At 40.5% G+C, this 19,934-nt stretch overlaps 3 protein-coding genes across 4 annotated transcripts; 1 reads left to right on the forward strand and 2 right to left on the reverse strand.

Annotated features, from left to right (window-relative positions):
• prcp (prolylcarboxypeptidase (angiotensinase C)) lies at positions 1-11,918 on the reverse strand. Its single transcript, XM_034603435.1, has 9 exons — positions 11,539-11,918; positions 6,870-7,010; positions 6,685-6,786; positions 6,297-6,478; positions 5,125-5,282; positions 3,965-4,137; positions 1,535-1,702; positions 1,226-1,413; positions 1-955 (listed from the first exon to the last, which is right to left on the reverse strand). Exons 1-9 carry the CDS (start codon positions 11,722-11,724, stop codon positions 745-747), a joined length of 1,509 nt encoding a protein of 502 aa, XP_034459326.1. The 5' UTR covers positions 11,725-11,918; the 3' UTR covers positions 1-744.
• A 678-nt stretch (positions 11,919-12,596) lies between these two features.
• On the reverse strand, positions 12,597-16,809 carry rab30 (RAB30, member RAS oncogene family). 2 transcript variants are annotated; one of them, XM_034603441.1, is made up of 5 exons: positions 16,673-16,809; positions 15,227-15,326; positions 15,049-15,132; positions 14,777-14,960; positions 12,597-14,237 (listed from the first exon to the last, which is right to left on the reverse strand). In XM_034603441.1, the coding sequence occupies exons 2-5, from the start codon at positions 15,317-15,319 to the stop codon at positions 13,987-13,989; spliced, it is 612 nt and encodes a 203-aa protein (XP_034459332.1). In that variant the 5' UTR covers positions 15,320-15,326; positions 16,673-16,809; the 3' UTR covers positions 12,597-13,986. The 2 variants fall into 2 exon arrangements, with proteins under 2 accessions (XP_034459332.1, XP_034459333.1); XM_034603442.1 differs by lacking the exon at positions 16,673-16,809 and adding an exon at positions 16,320-16,581 and having other exon boundaries at positions 15,227-15,325.
• Positions 16,810-17,733: 924 nt separating this feature from the next.
• On the forward strand, positions 17,734-19,857 carry ndufc2 (NADH:ubiquinone oxidoreductase subunit C2). The gene is made up of 3 exons (XM_034603445.1): positions 17,734-18,011; positions 19,245-19,388; positions 19,692-19,857. Exons 1-3 carry the CDS (start codon positions 17,873-17,875, stop codon positions 19,739-19,741), a joined length of 333 nt encoding a protein of 110 aa, XP_034459336.1. The 5' UTR covers positions 17,734-17,872; the 3' UTR covers positions 19,742-19,857.
• Positions 19,858-19,934: the final 77 nt, after the last annotated feature.

Raw genomic sequence — 19,934 nt, forward strand, 5'->3', positions numbered from 1 at the left:
TCTTTGATCAAATCAAGTTTAATATCTTTTAAAAAAAATGTATTTTCTTTACAAAGTCTTTGGTGTCAACTTTACTCCTGAGACGTGTTGTTGAAGTGTAAAGAAGCACATTACAATAAAAAGACAAACACCAATGACTTATCAACAAAGACTTAAGGAGTGTCAATCTGAAGCAATGACATTTAAATGAGAAAAATGACATGAAGATGTGATGGAACAGGAAATGTCGCCCTGATTGAAACACTGATAAAAGAAAATAAAAGCTTGACGACAGAGAGGCCATGACGGGTTCTGTCAAACTTCAGACAAAATGAGGATGATCGGAGTCTTTTGATGATTATTTGATCACAAGAACAAACTATTATAAAGATATTAACTGAACAACATTGTGATTAAGACACTTTTCATTTTGGCTCATGCTAATAATAATTTACCTTTCTATGTTCCAGCAGTTGGAGATATATCATTTGGCATAAAGGAAATACTGAGATGTTATCCTGGGGCACTGAAGCACTCCAGCACTGAAAATGGCTACGTTACTAGGAACATCTTTTAAGTAATTTACATGTTTTTTAAAAATCAATACTGATGTTTAAAACCGTAGATAAATGGTTGTTAATTTGATCTTTGAAAGAAAATCTCCAACATTGATTTAAAAAGTAAGACAAACTTTGGAGAGAGAACCCTGTGAAATACCGCGTCACTGATTAACAAGTCAGGTGACGTTTGTGCCGCTTTGAGAGATCAGGGCATTGACTCAGTTTGAACCTGCTGGATCCACGCCCGGAAATACTTCAGCTCCAGCGCCCGGGCGGCTCGGACCGAGGGAGGGTCCAAGTCGTTGCTGTAGCGCAGGTCGAGGTGATGAGCTCCGTCAGGGATCATGACAGAAACCACAGAATCTGTTATGTTGTAGGTGACGCCACCGGCCGACCACGGGTCAAGTCCTCCGTTACTGAAACACAACAGAGACACTGAGAATAGAAACTCGGACGTTTGAGTGCAACAGCAGGTGGTTCATGTGCGGGTCTGTGGTGCGTCAGCAAAGCAACAGACACATCATGGATGAATTTGGGCAGATTTTTCTGTACATTCACGTTTTGCAAATGCATGGATTTCAATGACACTTTCTTTAATATCACAGAGTGTAAAAGCAGAAATAGTTTTATGCACTCTCTGCACTCACACGAAACCTTCTGTCGGACATTTCCCAGCCAGTGTTTACCTGAAGATGATGTTGCTGTGAGCAGCGAGGTCCTTCCCCCCGTAGACGACGCCTGCCCACTCAGCCCGCGGCCGGACGCCGAACATGGCGTGACACTCGTCGGAGAAGGCCTGGAAGTTCCACTCCTCGGGCTCAAACATGTCCTGGACACCATCTGTGCACATGGGCATCACCATCTCTGTGCAGGCCTGGGGATCAGGGAACGGACACACATTCGTTCAGACAGGTGCAGCTGCCCACTGACACATTTGTGCACCACTTTATTCAGGAAATGACAAGGAGTGATCCTTCCGCTCTGTGCTGCCACACCTGGTAAAACCAGCCGAGTAACCCGAGGCTGCCGGTCGCTGTCTGCGATGTGTTCAGGCAGGAGGAGCTGCCGGTGTAGTTGTAGTAGACCTTTGCTGCTTGAGAAACACCGTGCAGGAGCTGGTGGTCGGACGCGGTGGAATCCAAACTGAGATACTTGCACACCACCTGGAAAACAACAAGTTTACAGTTCAGGTAAAGCGAGTCTATAATATCCCTTTTACTCAAGGTGGCTTATATCTTTCAACTCTTCCAAAAAGGCGTAGTTGATGGGGAGCTGCTGACACCGTCGTCCTTCCAGCAGATTCTCAGCAGGGGAGTTCTGACGCTCTGTGAAATTGAACAAGGCCCTTCTTGCTCTGTTACTCAGTTCTGCCAACTCTAGGAAGAGTCCTGCGGGTTCCAAACTTCTTCCATTTCCTCAGTATCGAGGCCACGGTGCTCCTGGGAACACACCGAGCTTTGGAAATGGTTTCATACCCCTGCTCTGATCTTTGACGTGCCACAATTTTGCCCCAGAGGTCTATCGAGAGTTCATAGCCTGGTTTGTGTCTGATCAGTTCAGATTGATTGGACAAGAATCCTATGAAGGAATCGAATCCAATCAATCAATCAATCAAATGCCCAATAAAGTCATTTTGCCACTTTAGTCAAGTTCACATCTCAAAGTTAATTTAAGTTATGGGGTTTTTGCGTTATAGCTTCATGGGCAAAAACTTTCCAACGTAATAAAGAGTGAAAACGTGAAGGTGTCTGAACACTGTCTGCAGCCACTGTATATCCAAGTTGTTTACAAGACTGAACATTGCTTTCTTGTGGCCCCTAAAGTGTTTTTCCACATAAAACGTGGTGGCGCCTGATTTGCATATGAAATTCCCTGGAATGAACTGGAATTTATTGCTCTAAACTTGGCACAAGAGGGAAAAAAAACGTCCACTAACTTAAAGCCAATGATCTAAACGACAGATTTTTTTAAATGTTGCATGCATTACTACTGGGTTTTTTTCGTGACCATGGCTGATTCCTCAGAATTAATAGGGTGAATGATAGATATTGGAGTTTCGGCGTCTGCTTTATTTTTCCGCGTGTTGTTATGGTTGCGGCGGCAGAGTTGGCCGTGGCTGTTGTTCGGGCGCTCTCTTTGTGAGCCGGGGGGAACTGGGCTTCCTTGTTTGGACGTTGGAGGGGAGCTGCGCTAGTGTGGAGTCTGTTTCTAAGGCTTTTGTCTGCGGGCTGGGGAGGAGTTGGTGGTCGATGGATGAGGAGGGCCACAGACATGTCCAACTAAAGATTTATACCGTGAAAAAAAAAAAAAACACACTGCAATTGCTCCAAAGCATCTTCTCCTTACTTTTCAGATAGGATTAGGCTTATACATTCATCTCTGCCAACAGATTTCCCTCCTCTAAGCCCTCAATACCCCGTTCTCACACTCACTCAGATAATCACATTAGCTTTGTCATTAAAAAAGCTCCTCTTTGCACCCACTGCCTAAACTGCTTAAACCACCCATAGGGGTCGCATACATTAAAGGCAAAGAGCCAAGAAAAAAAAACCAACTCAAAATGGCCATTTAGTGTTTGTCTCATGTGACACAGTGCTGCCGGATCCTTTCAGCGGCTAAATGGCAAACAAATAACCAAATAAAAAGAATGTATCGGTGTGGTGGAAGTTTTATTTTGAAAGAGCTGTGTGAGGGGCGCTGGGAGGAGTGCGGAGGCTCCAAACCGAGTGTGGGGGTCAATGGCGGAGCCCGGTTTATTCACGTGACCTGCCAAGGTGACTGGTGGAATCAACTGCACCCGAGTCTATCAGCCTTCCGATCGGCCGCTGGTCACTCACAAGCGTTTACATCAAAATATATAAAAAAAGGAAATTTAGTTTGAAGCCACGTTACATGATTACATTGAGAGTCTAGTGACGTATTTGTTCCAGTCCCATTCAAATGAGAGCAGCCAACCTTTGTTTAACGGCCTCACGGGCAAATGTCCTCTCTCTGTGGCGCCGTGTGAGCGTCCTGAGAGGAACACCTCAGAGATCTGACGGAGCGTGCGACTGAAAGGACTCTCGGTACGAGGAGAAGAGGAAGAATGGTGGCTTACTTGTAGCAGCTCGGCTACAGAATACTTACAGTCCAAAGAGAAGCGAGGGCCTTATGAATATTAATGAAGTTAATTGACAGCTGTTGTAAACAAAAGCGGGGACGACCACAACAAACACTCGACGCACAAACGGCTGAATCGCTCGTTCATTTCAAATACGGATCAGCTGCTTCAGCAAAGACAAACAAAATCCAAAGAAAAGCAAAGTTTAGTGAAGTTTAACCAGGGTTTAACTGTATTGGATAATTTTTTTGTACCAGTCTAAAAAGCAAATACTGGCGCAGATCTTAAGATACAGCATTTTATTAATATTTTTTTGTATTCATACCTGGATCGGCCAGCGAGGCAGCGGCTGCAGGAAGTTGGCTTCGTACGGGTAGTCCACCATCGCCAGGTTCACCCACGTCTCTTGAAGCCAGTTCTTGAAGGCGACGGCGTCCATCTTGTTTTTGAGAGGGCTGCACAAACTGAATTCTTCTGACAGCCACTGGAGACCAGATGCTAAACGAAAGAGAACAAACATCACATTAGTAATCACATTACTAATGTCTTTTTTAATGTGCACTGCATTGACCATATTAGATGTTAGAGTCTCCTGAAGCTCACCGGAGGAAATGAGGTGTTATCTTTTAAGTCCTTTCTTAAAACGTACCTCAACTGGAAATTTCCCTTATTTCATCTGAGCTGTTTATTTATCTTAATTATTTGAATTATTTAACTGTTGATTTTATTGATTTGTCGTCTTTATTACTACTTTGCGACTGTGTTTTGAAAGGTGCCAGATAAATAAAGTTTATTGTTATACTTAATATTATTATATTTTATTATTACACTACTTGGTTCTAAAATTTGACAGTGACATTACCATTCATTAACATGGAGGAGAGAGGGTTTATGATCAATACTGCAGCCAGACACCAGGTGGCAATAGAGACACTTTGATATAACTTATGAGTGTCACATCGTCCATCTTTATATACAGTCTATGCTTTTCATATCAAAACCTCACGATAGTTTTAGCTGCTAACACCATTTATTGTCACAGTAAAAGTGACAGTTTCCTTAGTTTAGAGTTTACACAGAAAAGGTGTGGAGAGAGAAACTCTCGTGCAAATATACAAATTGCCCCACAGAAAGTACCAGTGGGTTTCATAAAGGCTAATTTATATTCAGATTTATTCAGATCTGAATTCTACTTTTTCCATCCAGAAAATGGATGGATCCATCTATTCTCTATCACAGGTTGTCCTCTGTGGAGTTTAGACCCTGTGGTTCTCCAGGTTTTTGTAACAGCCGTCTGGTTCCAGGCTGTAGGAGATGATTGCACCACTTAACAAACCATATGGACAGAAACTCTCACAATCCAGGAGCCTCCAGCACAGACGAGATTAAACTGGACTGACTAATTGTTTCTGAATAATTCAAGTACATCATATTTCATATAACACGACAGAAAAAGATAAATCTACCCACGAGTGTTTGACTCACCAGTGGAGGAGACGTTATTGATTGCCTTCCACGACTTTCTAATGTTGGCCTCACAGTTATAGCCACTTCTGGCGAAGTCTTGCGTTACTGTTCTGTAGAAGTCGCCACATGGCACCAGACCAGGGAACTGCCATATTGGAGCGGAGGCCGCCAGAGCTCTGAAATACAAGAAGCGAAACCAGCTCTTATTTTCTGTGGATTCCATTTTCCCCTGAAACCTGTGAATAACATTTGTGCAGGATGTTTGCAAGAGGACCATAATGATCCCAGCATGAAAGTGAAGGAAACGCTGATTCAAGCTCTGATGCCTAATGTCTCATGTTTCTGTGGAGCCTCTTGTAAAACAGTCTGTTGACTCAAATGAACATCTGGTGTTTATTACGGACATTAATTCACCGACAGGAGCTCACGAAGGAAAAAACGGAACAGAAGTACTTCAACGAGCACTCAGAGGAATCTCAACTCGCTCTTTGTACTTCCACTATCCTTTGGTGTGAAATGACCGGTCAGCTGAACATGAGGCTGCAAATGGATCATTAAAGGAGGCGTAGGATGCTTTGTCTGTTTTTCTTTCCTCTGGTGTTTTATAAAGGTTTTTTTTTTTTGTGTATATAAAAGTTGTGCAAAGTTAAAAAGGTCAAAGTCTTAACTACAGAAAACATTGCTCCTAAGGCTCCTGAAACTCCTCGTCAGTATTCTGGCTGTGCATCATTGTGTTTTCAAGTGTTTTCCTGTTCACATCCATTCTGGAGCAAATAAAACTTTCGCTTCCAGGGGCAAAGCACTTCCGCTGCATGGCTTCGCTTGGAGTTCAACTTTGGTGAACTTTGACCCTAACTCAACCAATAGCAACAACGTTTGTGTAGTTGACCCCACTAGGCCGTCATTGGCTGTAGCTTTTAATAGTGAAACAAGATGGAGGAGACACTGGTGTTAGCTGCGTCGAACCAGCCCGTGCTTTATGATTTAGGACATGAGAATTATAAACTGTCCCACAAAGGAGAGGCTGCCTTGTTTCAGTGAGTCGGGGGAGCGCTCGTCCAACAACAACTACCACAACCTTAAAACGGAAAACAGACCACACAACTGATTTCTGTGAGCGTCACATCCTGTTCTGCCATCGTTCAGCACGCAATGATACGTAATTCGTAAATACTGGACGAGTATATTACCCGACAACTACATTGGGGTACTTCATCCTGAACCAGGCAGCGAGCATCCCTCCGTAGGAGCCTCCAACCGCGATGACTGGGCTGCGTTGAGCTCCGGGTAAAGTGCTCTTCAGGTTTTGAATCAGAACTGCAAAGTCTGCCAAGGCCTGCTCGGAGGTCAGGTAGTTCAGGTGTTTGCTGTCCTGCAAGAAAAATGACGAGTATCGTTCAGAAATTAAAAGATGAAAAACACAAAATTATTCCCTGGCAGCGAAAGTGAAGTCTATTTTTGCACGCAATTATTTTAACATCTTCATCTAACAAACCTACGAGAATTTCAGGACAGATATGTGAGTAAAAATCATGTTGAATTAGATTTTAATGATAGAATTAGAACTTCTTCACTTACACTATAAGAGTCTTGTCCAAATGGCAGAGATTCTCCATAGTAACGATGTTCTGCAAAAACCAGCATGGCGCCCAACTCCTCCGCAATTTCCCACATGAAGCCCTGAGGAGAAAACAAAGGCAGGCGCTCAATCAGATGTGAGGTTGTGGGCAGGGTAAGAACAAGTTAACAGATGGGATATTTACAGTATTGTTGCAGAACCACGTGATGTCGCCTTCGTTGCCTGTGTAGAACAAAACAGGACCTCCGGGTTGTTTCCAGTGGTTGTCGGCCACCAGGTATCTCTGTTTGAACGTGCCATCCTCCAGGAATCCAAAGTGATCGATCTGAAACAGATAAAAAACATTCAATTAAATGTGTTTTATAATCCTCAATGAGTTCATATACACCAACTGATCACAATTATAATAATTAAACTGAAATCAAACAGTCTAACAAATGAGATCCCACTTGAGTTAGTGTCTGAACACGGCATCAGACAGAGGGCAGGGGGATGTAATTATTTCTTGTTAAATTTTGTTTTGTTTGAATGAAGAAGCTTTGATATTTTATGATTGTATTAAACTGTTGACAGTTGTCTGTGTGAACAAATGCATGTTGTTACTTCTATTTAAATGAAAACTTTGATACAGATGAAATGATGCTTGAAATGACGGTGACTCGACCATACATATGTAATTATTTCTTATATTTATCATTTCTCATGTTTTGTTTTCTCATGAATACAAATGAACCATTTCAGCATAAAAAAAGCTTTGATATGTTGTGATAAAGAAAATGTCAACAGCTCTGGAAAACACAAATTATGTAATACTTAAAAAAACTAACTTTTCTTTTGTCATGATTGTAAAATACTTTCAGAAAATATGAAACTAAAACAAACTATATTCAGATAATCTCTGACTTTCTCTGTTCCAGTGTGAAATCGTTATTCCACAAAACAGACACATTGTTGTAATAAATTCTGGTGCATGTTGTGTTAACGATTAACAATGAGTTGCCTGTTTATGACATGCATGTTATAAACAGCCTTGTGATATCCTCTCTATACTTTGTGATAGGTCTGGGCGATATGGCTAAACATTTTTATAAACGAAACATTCAGTATCAATCAATATTGGTAATTATCACGATAAATGTAAAATTATTAATTATTTAAAGTCCAAAGACACATTTTGGCTCCTGAGTCAGCAGCAGGAACTGTAACACGTGATCTAAATACCTCCGTAGAAGTCGACTCTCTCTTGTGTCCCATGTTGTTGACAGAGTATCTAACGCACCGATCATTTATTAATGTTCAAAACCAACTAACAGCATTTTAAAGTCCACTCGGAGGTGGGTGATCAGCGGCGGACACCTGGCCCGGGGCCAACTGTGGCGTTTTGAGATGACAGCCCCCCCGAGGTAATTAGCCCCAATTTGTATTAAAAAAAATGTTGGAGCCAGTTTAGGAGACGCCAAATTAGTTCTACTTTAGATGAGCTCTGAGATATCCTTTCATCACGCCTCAGGGATTCTGGGTATCTTCCCCCATTCAGCTATATTTCCTGTATTCTTAACAACAAAGGCGGAAAGAAACCAACAACTTCACAGAGACGACAACCCTACGATGCTGCGGGGTTGGCCAGCCCTTGAATCAGCCCCGGCACTTAATACAAAATGCTTTTGTTTTGTTTCCTCCTCCTCGTCCTCCTCGCTCCCTCTCCTCCTCGGTGGACACAAAGGAGGCAACAATTTTATGAGCCAATGACAGCAGAAAGATTCGGGGACCTCAATGTGTTCATTCAAGCCTCCACTCCTCAGTGCTTGGCAGGGCTTTTAAGTGCGAGGGGGACCATGAGACAGTTTAAAGGGGACGTTTGGCAGCAAAAGAAGTTGCAGTTGTAGTGGTCGTCCAAAGTGTAATGTCAGAATTCTGTGAACAAATGATTTACTTTACTTGTCGTTTATATAAATCACATATTTGTTTATATTTCATGAGCTGCTTTTCTCTTGTAGATCAACTGGTAGGTTTTTTGGGGAGTGAAGCTCTTCAATTATTGAGAGTGGAGTTCCCTTTGAAAAATAGTCTTATAAACAAGCATTTGGTATAAATGCCAAAATTATAAAGTGGGTGAATATGTGGAGTGCTTCATCAAAAAGGACCCCCGGTGAATACTGCACCACTTGCACCCACTCAGTATGCACATCACAAAACCCCACAAGACTGGTTTTGTAACAAATCCACACGCTCTGATAAGTAGCGCCCCCGAGTGGCAGCTGCAGGCAGCACTTGAGCACTGATTGTTTCAGTTAAAATTCACCGCACACACACACACACTGTTTGGCATGCTGGGCCAAAGCGTGAACTGCTCCACTGGAGATAAAAGTTGCTTTTGTTTCTCCAGGAGTTGGAGAACATGAGGGAAACGAGCGCGGTGAACGACAGAGGTTGATTTGGAGGATGCTGAAGGACACTTCCATTCATTGTCTGCAGGGAAAACGCAGTCGAGAGGATTTCCTCTGGACAACTGCTGGATCACTTGGAGCGCTCTTCACTCAGAGAGCGGAGGAAAAGGACTGTGATTGATGACCATCACGGCAAAGACCCTTCTGGGACTGACAAGTGGAAAACAGGCTTGTTTTTTGTTGTACGTCTTGAGAAGAAGCAGCAGTTGCTTGTTAATTGGTTTGAGGAAAAAAAAAAACCCACACAGATAAGACAATGGGTGTGGGGAGGGAGGAAATGGTCTTCATCATCTTGTCAGCTCGGCAGATCAGGCAGGAAGTCGTGGGCTGGACCAGGTGTGGAGTATTGTCCCCAAGTCCAACCTCTGTTAGCAGTGTCTAAATATAACATGTAGGGCCGCAGCCTATTGTTCTCGTCTTTGTTGTTTTATCTGATAGTTTGATTAACCGATTGAATGGTTGATCTATAAAATAACAGAGAATGCTCATCGCAATTAAAGCCACAAAAACACAAAGATATTAAGATTTACTGAAATGTAAGACAAGAAAAAGCAAATCCTCACTTTAAAAAATCTAAAAACATCTAATATTTGTATATTGTAAAGTGCATACGTGTAAAGAGAAAAGAAAATGGATAGTAGTAAAGATTGCAGTGCTAGATCTAGAGAGTTCAAGAGGTGAACAGCTTCTAAATAAGAGCGATTCTGGAATTTGATCGTTCGTGTCTCTACACTTTTCCGTCTCAGTTCTAAATAAAATAATTGTTAACAGGTTTGCAGGGAAACAGGTTTAAATGTTCAACAGACTTTAACCTTCAAGGTTAAACTAGAATGTCACTCAGTAGAGCACAAACCTCTGCCAAGGCACAATAGTTCCCTGGAATTTATTCAAGCGGCACAAAATTGCACACACTCTTAGAAGTTTGTCTCCAAAACATTTTTTTTCCCTCAAGATCCACAAATTGTTCCCTAAGAAATAAATGAAAATGTCAAAAAAACACTATATCTCAATGTTAAAGAAAGTGAAAGAAACTATTGGATGGATCTGCCCACTGATCTGGATCTGCATTAGAATTGTATGAGTTTTCCTCTTTACCACCGCATTCGTCCACAAAGTGCATGTGAGGAAAAACTATGAAACAAAGAACGTTTCAGCTGCAGTTTATGTAATTTCACCCTCCTCAGAGATCCTGACACGTTTAACTCAGGCAGTTTACGGAGCACCTGAATGCACCGTCATCACTTGTGGTAACTTCATTACAGCGTGAAGTGAAGCAGCCGATTAATCAGCACATGATGACAGTGAAGAATGACCTCAACGCATTAGTTATGAAGACAAAAGCTGTGTCTTGTGATCGTATGAGTCAGATCCACATGTCACTCAATGTGACGCCTCAGCAGGCGATCTGATGCTCCATGAGGTAAATGTAAAAGGCTGAAAGAAGACCTCGTGTTTGAAGCGTTTTTCACGTTCACTGGACCCCGGAGACCTTTTTAGGCAGCGAGCCAGGAGCGATACTTTCAGTCCATGCTGGAGAAAACAAGAGCTGATTGTGGAGGCTTTCCCTTCACTACAGGAAGTCGGGGGGGGAAACGTCTATTGTCTGCAGACACAACACACGGACAACTTCTGCAGCGCTAAGTATATTGAGCATAATAGAAAGAGCAATAAACGGTGAAACTGTGAAGCCAATTTATGTAGTGGTTAACCAGTATTCATCTGATAATATGAATGTTACTATAGTAAAACACATCATCTCTATCTTATTATAGTAAAAATCTGAATATGTCTAACTTATGATAGTAAAATACACAATATCTATCTTATTAAAGTAAAACACACAATATCAATCTTACTATTGTAAAACTTACTATAGTAAAATACATCATCTCTATCTTATTATAGTAAAATACACAATATGTCTAACTTATAGTAAAATACACAGTATATCTATCTTATTATAGTAAAACGCAAACTATCTTTCTTATTACATGTATAGTCAAACACCCAATATCAATCTTACTATTGTAAAACTTACTATAGTAAAACACTCAATATAGTTCTTATTATAGTAAAACCATAAATAGAGTTTTAATAAAGCACAAAGGTTCTATATAAATAAAGTTATTATAGGTATTTTAAGTATTATTATAACATCAATCATATTGTAGGAAAACACTACTTTATGGTTATATTAAAATGTCATAATATCATTATAACACCAGTCTTATTAGTATTATTGTATTGTTTTACATTACAAGAAGAATCAGGTCAAATACTGGGAAGTGGAATATTTCTATTTATTATAAGTGAAGTTTCCAAGTGAAGTGAAAGAGGAACAAGGAACCAGAGGCTCCTGTGACATGTCACATGACAAATGATCAAGTTAAACAGAACTGAACTCACCCTCTGGTCAAAGTACAGGGTGCTGTAGTTGATGGGGGTCTCCGAGGGGGGGGTGAACCCCCCCAGCCTGGTGAAAAGTTGGGACTTGAGGGCGAGCACGTGCAAAGAACCCAAACACAGCGTCAGGACGCAGAGAGCAGCGGCTCTGACCCGAACCCGCGTCCTGCAGCCTCCTCGCTCCATCATCTGCAGCCTGTCACACGTTCACAGCTCAGACTGACTCAGACCACATGAGGTCTTCTCCCCCCCCCCAAGAGCTGCAGCAGGACGAGAACCCGTCACAGGCCGGAAGTGACAGAGGATCCACAGCCGAGGTGTAGTCAGGGATCTGACCCCGGGACTCAGTCGCTCGTCAGGAAACACCCGCTGACATGTTCACGTGTCCGAGTTCAGCTGGAGGCGGCGAGCGGTCAAAACAAAGACACTTCCTGTAGAAGCAGACACACGCGCAAGGGATGACGGGAGTCTGAGTTCCACACGTGAGGAGCACCTTCGAGTGGAAAGTGTAAACCGGAAGTGTCACGGAAGCGTTTATCTTTGGTATATAATCGTCATTTTTAAATGTTTACATATGGAGACTGTTAATATTGTGTAGAAACTCTAAACAGCGCCTGGATACACTTATTTCTATATTAGAGGTTTTATTTTGAAAGTATACCGGAAGTGTCACCGCGTTTATCACTGTACAATATAATTACAATATAATTGAAATGTCGTTTAAATCTAGCGACTATAATATATTGATATGTATCTATATATTATACAGTATAATCACTGTACAGTAACACACACTAATTCCTATATTGCGGGTTTTATTTTGAAACTATACAGGAAGTGTCAATCTCTGCTTCAAACTTGGCAAAACAAATGTAATGTATATAAGTTTTATTTTGAAAATATACTGGAAATGTCCCCCAAGTTTATCTCTTTCTTAACCTTGGGATAAAAATGCAATTTATATATTAGTGGTTTTATTTATTTTTTAAAAATATGCCGGAAATGTCATCACATTAAATAAATAAATCTTCAATAAAACGCAGAAACACAAGTACAAAACATGTAGTGTAAGTATTTAATGTTAATGTACAGAGTATTTTTTTGAGATTATTTGGTACACATAAAGGAAAAAGAAGCACAATATCCCAATAGTGGTTTCCTTTGTATTTCCCATCCTGTGTTGACAAGGGGATGCAAGGAATTAACAGTAAGTAACTGCTGCAACAAGGCAAAACAAAATGCTCGTCAGTTGTACATAGGGATTACTGAAAGTAAAAGGTATAAAAAGCAAAGTGCCGAGATGTACTACAAGTCTGTACAACAAAAGACTAAGTGTTACAATAAAAATAAGTGTGCAGTAAATGGCGTTGTGCAATACAGTACAATACAGGTATGGCAAATATATGAAAGATAAAGTTAGACACTACAAATTATGGCAAAACATGCTGGACACATTTCACAATAAAAGCATATGAAGTACAACGAGTCATTGGAAACTACATGGACAAACGTCTTCAAAATAAATGAAGTCTTACAATTTCATGGCTAGGCAGCAACAACGAAGGCAGAAATATTCACGACTATGGGTTAAAGTAACAGCTGATGGTCAAAAACAATGTCAAGTGATAAACTGTTCATAATTTCAGAGGCCTTCCAACTTGCTTCATACTAAATCAACTAACTGCGAGCACAAAAAAATAATGTCACTTTTTTCAATGTAGCATCTATACGCGTTTTAATTCATGTTTAATCCGACATAAAAACATATCTTAGCAGCAAGTAAAAATCTACTGGGAACAAATATTTCACAGTTTGTAATGACAGGTGCAAATAACTACACAGAAAATGAGATTATGAAAAGTTAATAACATTTTTATGCAATTCTCAGAGCTGAAGGAACGGGAGAGGGAAAATAAGTCGTAAAGATTGTGCAACTGATTTCAGGAAAAGTTTGCAACGTTTTCTCGCAACTTGATCGGACATCTTAAAAACATACCGTGTGTAAACATTTTGTTACCGTGAGCTGATAACCTCCAATGATCGGGAAGCTTTTTGTCAGCTCGGTTGAATCTGTAACAAAATACCTGGTTGAGCTTTTTCACTCACATAACACTGCTGGTGAATATTTAATGACAATGGAGCCTAAAATCCAAACAGGAGAGTTCTGCCATTTCAGCATGAAGAGGACAAAATTGAGCCCTACTCAGATTCTCGGATGCATCAGGCAGACAAACACTACACCCTGTTGCACTGAGGATAATGTTCTCCATAAAGAACTAAAATTGACAGACTCCCTTGTACAGCTTTTAAAAGGCATGGGACTAGAAATGAGAGAAATTAGAGGCTTGATGCCATCTTAAGAGGGACGGAGGCATAGGGGCTCAGCCATTTGCTCTCTACAGTCAATGGCTACTGAGTTAGCACGGCCAGAAGCTCGGTCTGGAGCCCTGTCTAATTGATGCTGCAGCAGCTCAAGTAACTGATGGTTTTACCCTCGCCGGGCATCGGGGCAGTGTCATTGTTATCCAGCTTGTTCTGCTTGGCCTCTCGGATGAGTTCGCAGGCCAGGTCGAGGAACAGTTTCTCCACGTTGTCGGACTCTTTGGCCGAGGTCTCCAGATACAGCATGCTCTGAGCCTCAGCGAAATCTTCAGCCCTCTGTCTGAGAACCTCCCTCTTCTCTGCCAGGTCTATTTTATTACCTGTAACGCATACAAATGTATCTGTCAACATACGTAACAAGAAGGTTTACGTAACCAGACACAGAGAAAGAAGACTTTCGGAACACTGGTGGGTGGGTGGGTGTGGATCAGGCAGATGGAAGTGGAGTGGGTGTACATGCGAATAGATTTCTTTCCTGAGGAGCAACAAAAAAATCACAAACATCACACAACAAAATGTACATAAGCAAAAATATAAATGAGGTCTTTTGCAAATCTACACACAAACACACGCTGATATTTGCTCGTCACGTGCCAAGTTTACATCACATTTTAACTCTGGTGGCAACACACTCTTTACAAAGCTCTGGCAGCGCGTAACGTTGGCCTACAGGTAGCTAGTAGCTCGAGTCAACACAACAACGAAAGGCTTTTATATATTTTAGTTTAGTTTACTTGTTAACAGTTGCATTGGCAAAAACACCTACCCCAACCCTACTCAGATAACCAGGTCAGCTCCAGTAAAAATACATTGTGTGCAATTCTTCTCCAGACAAACATGATGTGTAAAGTTTTCTTACCGACTAATATAGTCACCACTTGGTTGTTGGCATACTGCTCAATCTCCTTCAGCCATTCTGGAAGGCACCTGAAGGAGTCCTCACAGGTAATGTCATACGTGAGAATGAGGGCGTTGGCACTACGGTAATAACTCTGAGTGATGGAGCGAAATCTCTCCTGTCCAGCCGTGTCCCATATCTGCAGCTGGAAAACGGATAATTTGAAATGAGCAACTCAAATCGTCCAGGCACGTACTTTTGTTTAACATGACGTGATTTTCATCTTTGTATACCTTGACCTTCTCCCCTTTGATTTCCACGGTTTTAATCATGAAATCTACTCCGATCGTAGCCCCTTGTCCAGGCGGGAAAAGGCCCTGAAATGAGATTATATATTTTATTGAGATGAACTGTGTTATGACTGCAAACTCAGTCACGCAGATATACGATATATATATATATGATACAAACCTGAGTAAAGCGCCGGACAAGACATGTCTTCCCAACGCCAGCATTTCCTATCAGGACTATCTTGAACAGATAGTCATAATCTTCCATGCTCATCCTAAACTGTGAAAAAAAAAAAAAGGAGAAACAGAAGAGAGATGAGAAAATGCATTGAAACCAATTGACTGCATTAAAGGATAATGGCTCATTTCTGTAAAGGTCCTGAAGCAAGAGGAGGAAAAGAGATCAAACTGCTAAATTGTTGTGAAATTGGAAAACAGTTCGACGTCATCTCTGATGTTTGTCCTGAAAAATCCTTACCAGCAAAAATCTGAGATACTACAAGTGACATAAGCTCTTGTTCTGCTCTTAAATTCAGTGTTTGTACTTGAGTTCACTTGTACAAATAGACTGGTAGTACTGAAACATGTGTTATAATAATATAATAATATGATAATTATCAACTGATAAGGAGGTTTTCGCCTTGAGATCATTTTTGGCCATATGACCCAGCCCTTTTTACACAGATGTTATATTTCACTAATACTTCCCCCCTTCTTTTTTTTTTAACATCACATGATGTTTGTGCAAGTTTTGTTTGATTCCTAATGTTTTTGCTTGGGTGCAGTTTTCAAGGGGCCGTGCATCACTTCCAAGGGATCATGATGTTTAGTTTGTTATCTTACTCATTTCAGTGAAATCCTAAAAACAATAATGCAAAACCAATATTATACTTTTACTTATTGCATGTAATAAAAATCTAAAACAAAGCATCTGTAACACCACACCGCATCAACACTTAAAAAGGAAAAAACAACATATAGTTTCATGTAAACAGTTAAAAACAACATGCAGGTTCATGCAAACAGGAAAAAAAAAACATATAGGTTAATGTAAACAGGAACAACAACAAATAGATTCATGCAAACAGGAAAAAACAATATACAGGTTGATGTAAACAGTTAAAATCAACATGCAGGTTCATTCTTCTCCGCAGTGACCGTCTGCAGCATCGTGAATCGGGGCCTGTACGTGAGGAAACTAAGTATCTCTCTGCAAAAGGCTGAATCCGACCCTGCAGGACTAAAGTGAAACATCTCCTGATGATGCACTGAACCTTCTTTCAGGGTTGAATTCAGCTGGAATCATCCGCATGTGGGAAATAAAGGATCATTTCCCCGGTGTCGCATTTTCCTTCCATCTTGTTTTCTAATGAAAATGTAACACGTTCGCATCCCGCCCGGACTCAATCTGGAGCTAACGTGACTATTTAATCCTCGTTTTCCTCCGTTATCCTCCTGAGTTGAGACTCGTTATAAAGGCGCAGCTAGCAGCAGTGGCTACCAGCAGCTACCGGGCGGCTGGAGCCATTTTGGCTCAATCTGCAGGAGCAGGAGGGTGAAGGAGGATAGAAAACAAAAAACATAAAGTCGGTGTTTTGTAATGTGAAGGAGAAGAGTTTGCACTTACCCCCAAAACACGGGGATGTCCCCGGACTTTGAAGCACTAGGTATGCATAGATCCGGCTCAGGAAACGGGGAGAGCCACTGATGGGAAGAGCATAGTTGTTCCTGTGGCTGTGGAGGAGGAGGACTGTTCTCAATGATGTCATCTGCTCACATGCAAAACTACAGTTCATCCACATCAGTGGGAACCAATGCACATTAAATCATTTCACATCCAATAGGACCTGGATTGTAAGAGAGATGACACATTTTATATATCTCAATTATAGTGAATAAAGTTATCACGGTTATCAGTATTGTCGCAGTATATATGATATACAAACTGTAGTAATTTTACTGGGTTATATATTGACATAATATAATGATTATATAAAATAATGTATATATTACATATTGTTATTATGGGAATGGTTTGGTTTCTCTGTAAAATTGAACTGAATGAACACCTTTTATTTTGCCATGGATTTTTGTGAAGCACTTTGTAACCCTGTTTAGATAAGTGCTATACAAATAAAGTTATAATCATTATTATTATATTATCAGAATTAGAACTACACGCACCCATTATGGACTGAACTTTAATTCTGTGTTTGATTGTGCAATATTCATCTGTCCGTGCAATACAATGGTTCATGTGAAATCCATTCACAGTACATATTCTCACACTGTACATATTTCTCTTGTTATTACACTGTTTATATTAGTTGTATTACATTCATATGTTTCTATATTTGTTTATATTTCTTACACTTAAGTATTATGATCCTTATACTTAAGTATTGCATGTTACTTTTTATTACTTACTGATGCCTATTTTTTACTCTTGCTGCTGTAATATAGCAAATTGTGGGACTTATAAAGGATTATGTTATTTGATCTTATCTTGTATATATATTATTTATTACACATTAATTCATAACATATAACAACATGAGTGGTCGGGTAAATATTCCCTTTAGCGTGTGAGGGTTACAAAAGTATCTGTCTTAATCTAAAAAAATCACATTTAAAGTTCTGTCCTCTGTTGCTAGGAAACAGAGAACCCGGAACCAACGGGCTTCTGACCGGTTTCCACCCGGACGCTCATCGCTCGTTGCACGTTGTGCCCTTGACTTCCTACGGGAGGAGATAGCTGATCGGTGGTGGAAGCTGCTACCGGGAGGTCATTTAAAAAAAGTCTGAACCGTGGGGACATTTTCTCGCCATGGGATTCGTACCGGACGAGGCGAAGTGCCTCCCTCCCCCGGGCATCGCCAACAGGAACTCGGTGTGGCTCGCCGGGGTCGGCTGGTGCTCCGCCATGCTCCAAAACGCGATCAACCACAGGCCGCCGCTGAAATCAGGTTAGCATGTTTGCTAGTTAGCCTCCAGACTCTTGACTTGTCCGCAGAGCTGAAACTTTAAACCAGGAAAATGTCTGACACCAACTCTGACACGGTTCTAATAACAAAGAGGTGAAGTTTGTTATGACAGCTTATTATGTTCTTATTAAATATAGTTTATTGTCAACGTGGGGAAACGTTTCATGGGTCAAAGTGCTGCAGCTGCTGCACAACAAACAACAGCACACAAGGAAATAAGAGCCATAATAATAATAATAATGCAGAATAAAAGTGAAGTGAATAAAACTATTGCACCTTCCCCCTTAAAACACTAACAAAGATAAAACACTAGAAGGATATAACGATTAAAAGATGACAAACAAAAACTGCCATTGTTATTCTTTTATTAAATCTAAATGTGTGTTCATCCAGATTTATCTCCACTAATATTAAAGAAACTTACAACACACCAAGCAATAAAGGATCTTATACATTACACAGAGATATAATTATAGAAAACACAAATGGATAATAAACCTGTCTATACATTTCTCCAGGCTCTGTCTCATGGTCTTTATAGCTCTTGTAAATGTCTGTATGACTTTATGCTGTGTTTATGCATTTATTCTCGTTTTAGCTGGAACTGTGACAAAGGAGCATTAGTAAAAATACATTAAATTCTCATTTTGCCACATGAGTTTATATGAAAAACAAACTGTCAGGGTTACTGAATGTTTCAGTTTATAACCTGTGACGAAGATGATGGATAAATGTTTATTTAAAAACTAAATTAAAGAGTTTGACATTTGTTCCTGCTTATTTTTGAAAAGATAAGGCACAGGCCTGTCGTTCCTTATGAGGAAAAAGTGCCAGAAGAGCAGGGCTGGACGACGCAGCCAAATATTATATCAATACTAAAAATCATATCAACAACAAACACGATACATGTCATATTATTTTCTTTTTACGTTTTGAGACAAATATTTGAGTCTGTGTGAAGGTTGTGGTTTTAATCTCTTCTTTATGGGCAGAGCGTGACAGAGACTTGATAAACAGACAAATGTTTTACAATTCTGTTGTGGATCGATCATGTGTTAATCCTCCTCACTGTGCTGCCTCAATGCACAAGCAACATATCAATATATGTTGATATTGTGTTTTATTCACACATGGTATTGTGTGTGTATAGCATTGTCATGATGCGTGTTGTTGCTTTAACCACAATCACATCTGTGCTGTGTTCCCTCTTTGAAGGAGTTCATCGACAGGTCCTGCTGGCGACAATTGGCTGGTTCATCGGCTACTACGTCACAAAACGTGAAAATTACACTTACGCCCGACTTGATCGAGACATGAACGAGTACATCAGACTCCACCCAGAGGAATTTCCTGCAAAGGGTGAGTCTTTTTTTTTTTAATGTATGCTTTTCACGTGTTGTGTGATTACATGTTGCAATGTCTCATCATTCTTCATATTAGACATCAGGGATTTTATTTCAGTGAACATATGAGGTGACAGGGGGATTTTCTTCAAACACACAGGAGATGGTGTAATGCTGATAGCAAACCATTTTCTTCAAACTTAGTTTGTACCCTGATTTCTGTAGTGTCTACACAGAAATACTTTCTAAAATTGTGGTGTGTGTGTAAACCGATTCTCTCCGTTTACCTTAATTCTTTTAACCTCTTTTCTGTCACCAGAGAAAAAGACCTTTGCAGAGATCTTGGAGCCGTTCCATCCTGTGCGCTAAGTGTTGGTGGAGGGAGAGAGAGAACATTTGTGGACTACCATCTGTCTCCAGTGGTCTTTTTGTGAAATTATTATTGTGTGAGATATAGCTCTGTAAATAAAAACTTAACAAATTCATCGTTCTCTGACTGATATTTTCTCAGAATTGGTCAAAACAAACAAACACAATTCCCTGTGAGGTTTGGACACAAATG

The sequence above is a fragment of the Hippoglossus hippoglossus genome, chromosome 13, assembly GCF_009819705.1.
Source record: "Hippoglossus hippoglossus isolate fHipHip1 chromosome 13, fHipHip1.pri, whole genome shotgun sequence".
In the NCBI taxonomy this organism is placed as follows: domain Eukaryota; kingdom Metazoa; phylum Chordata; class Actinopteri; order Pleuronectiformes; family Pleuronectidae; genus Hippoglossus; species Hippoglossus hippoglossus.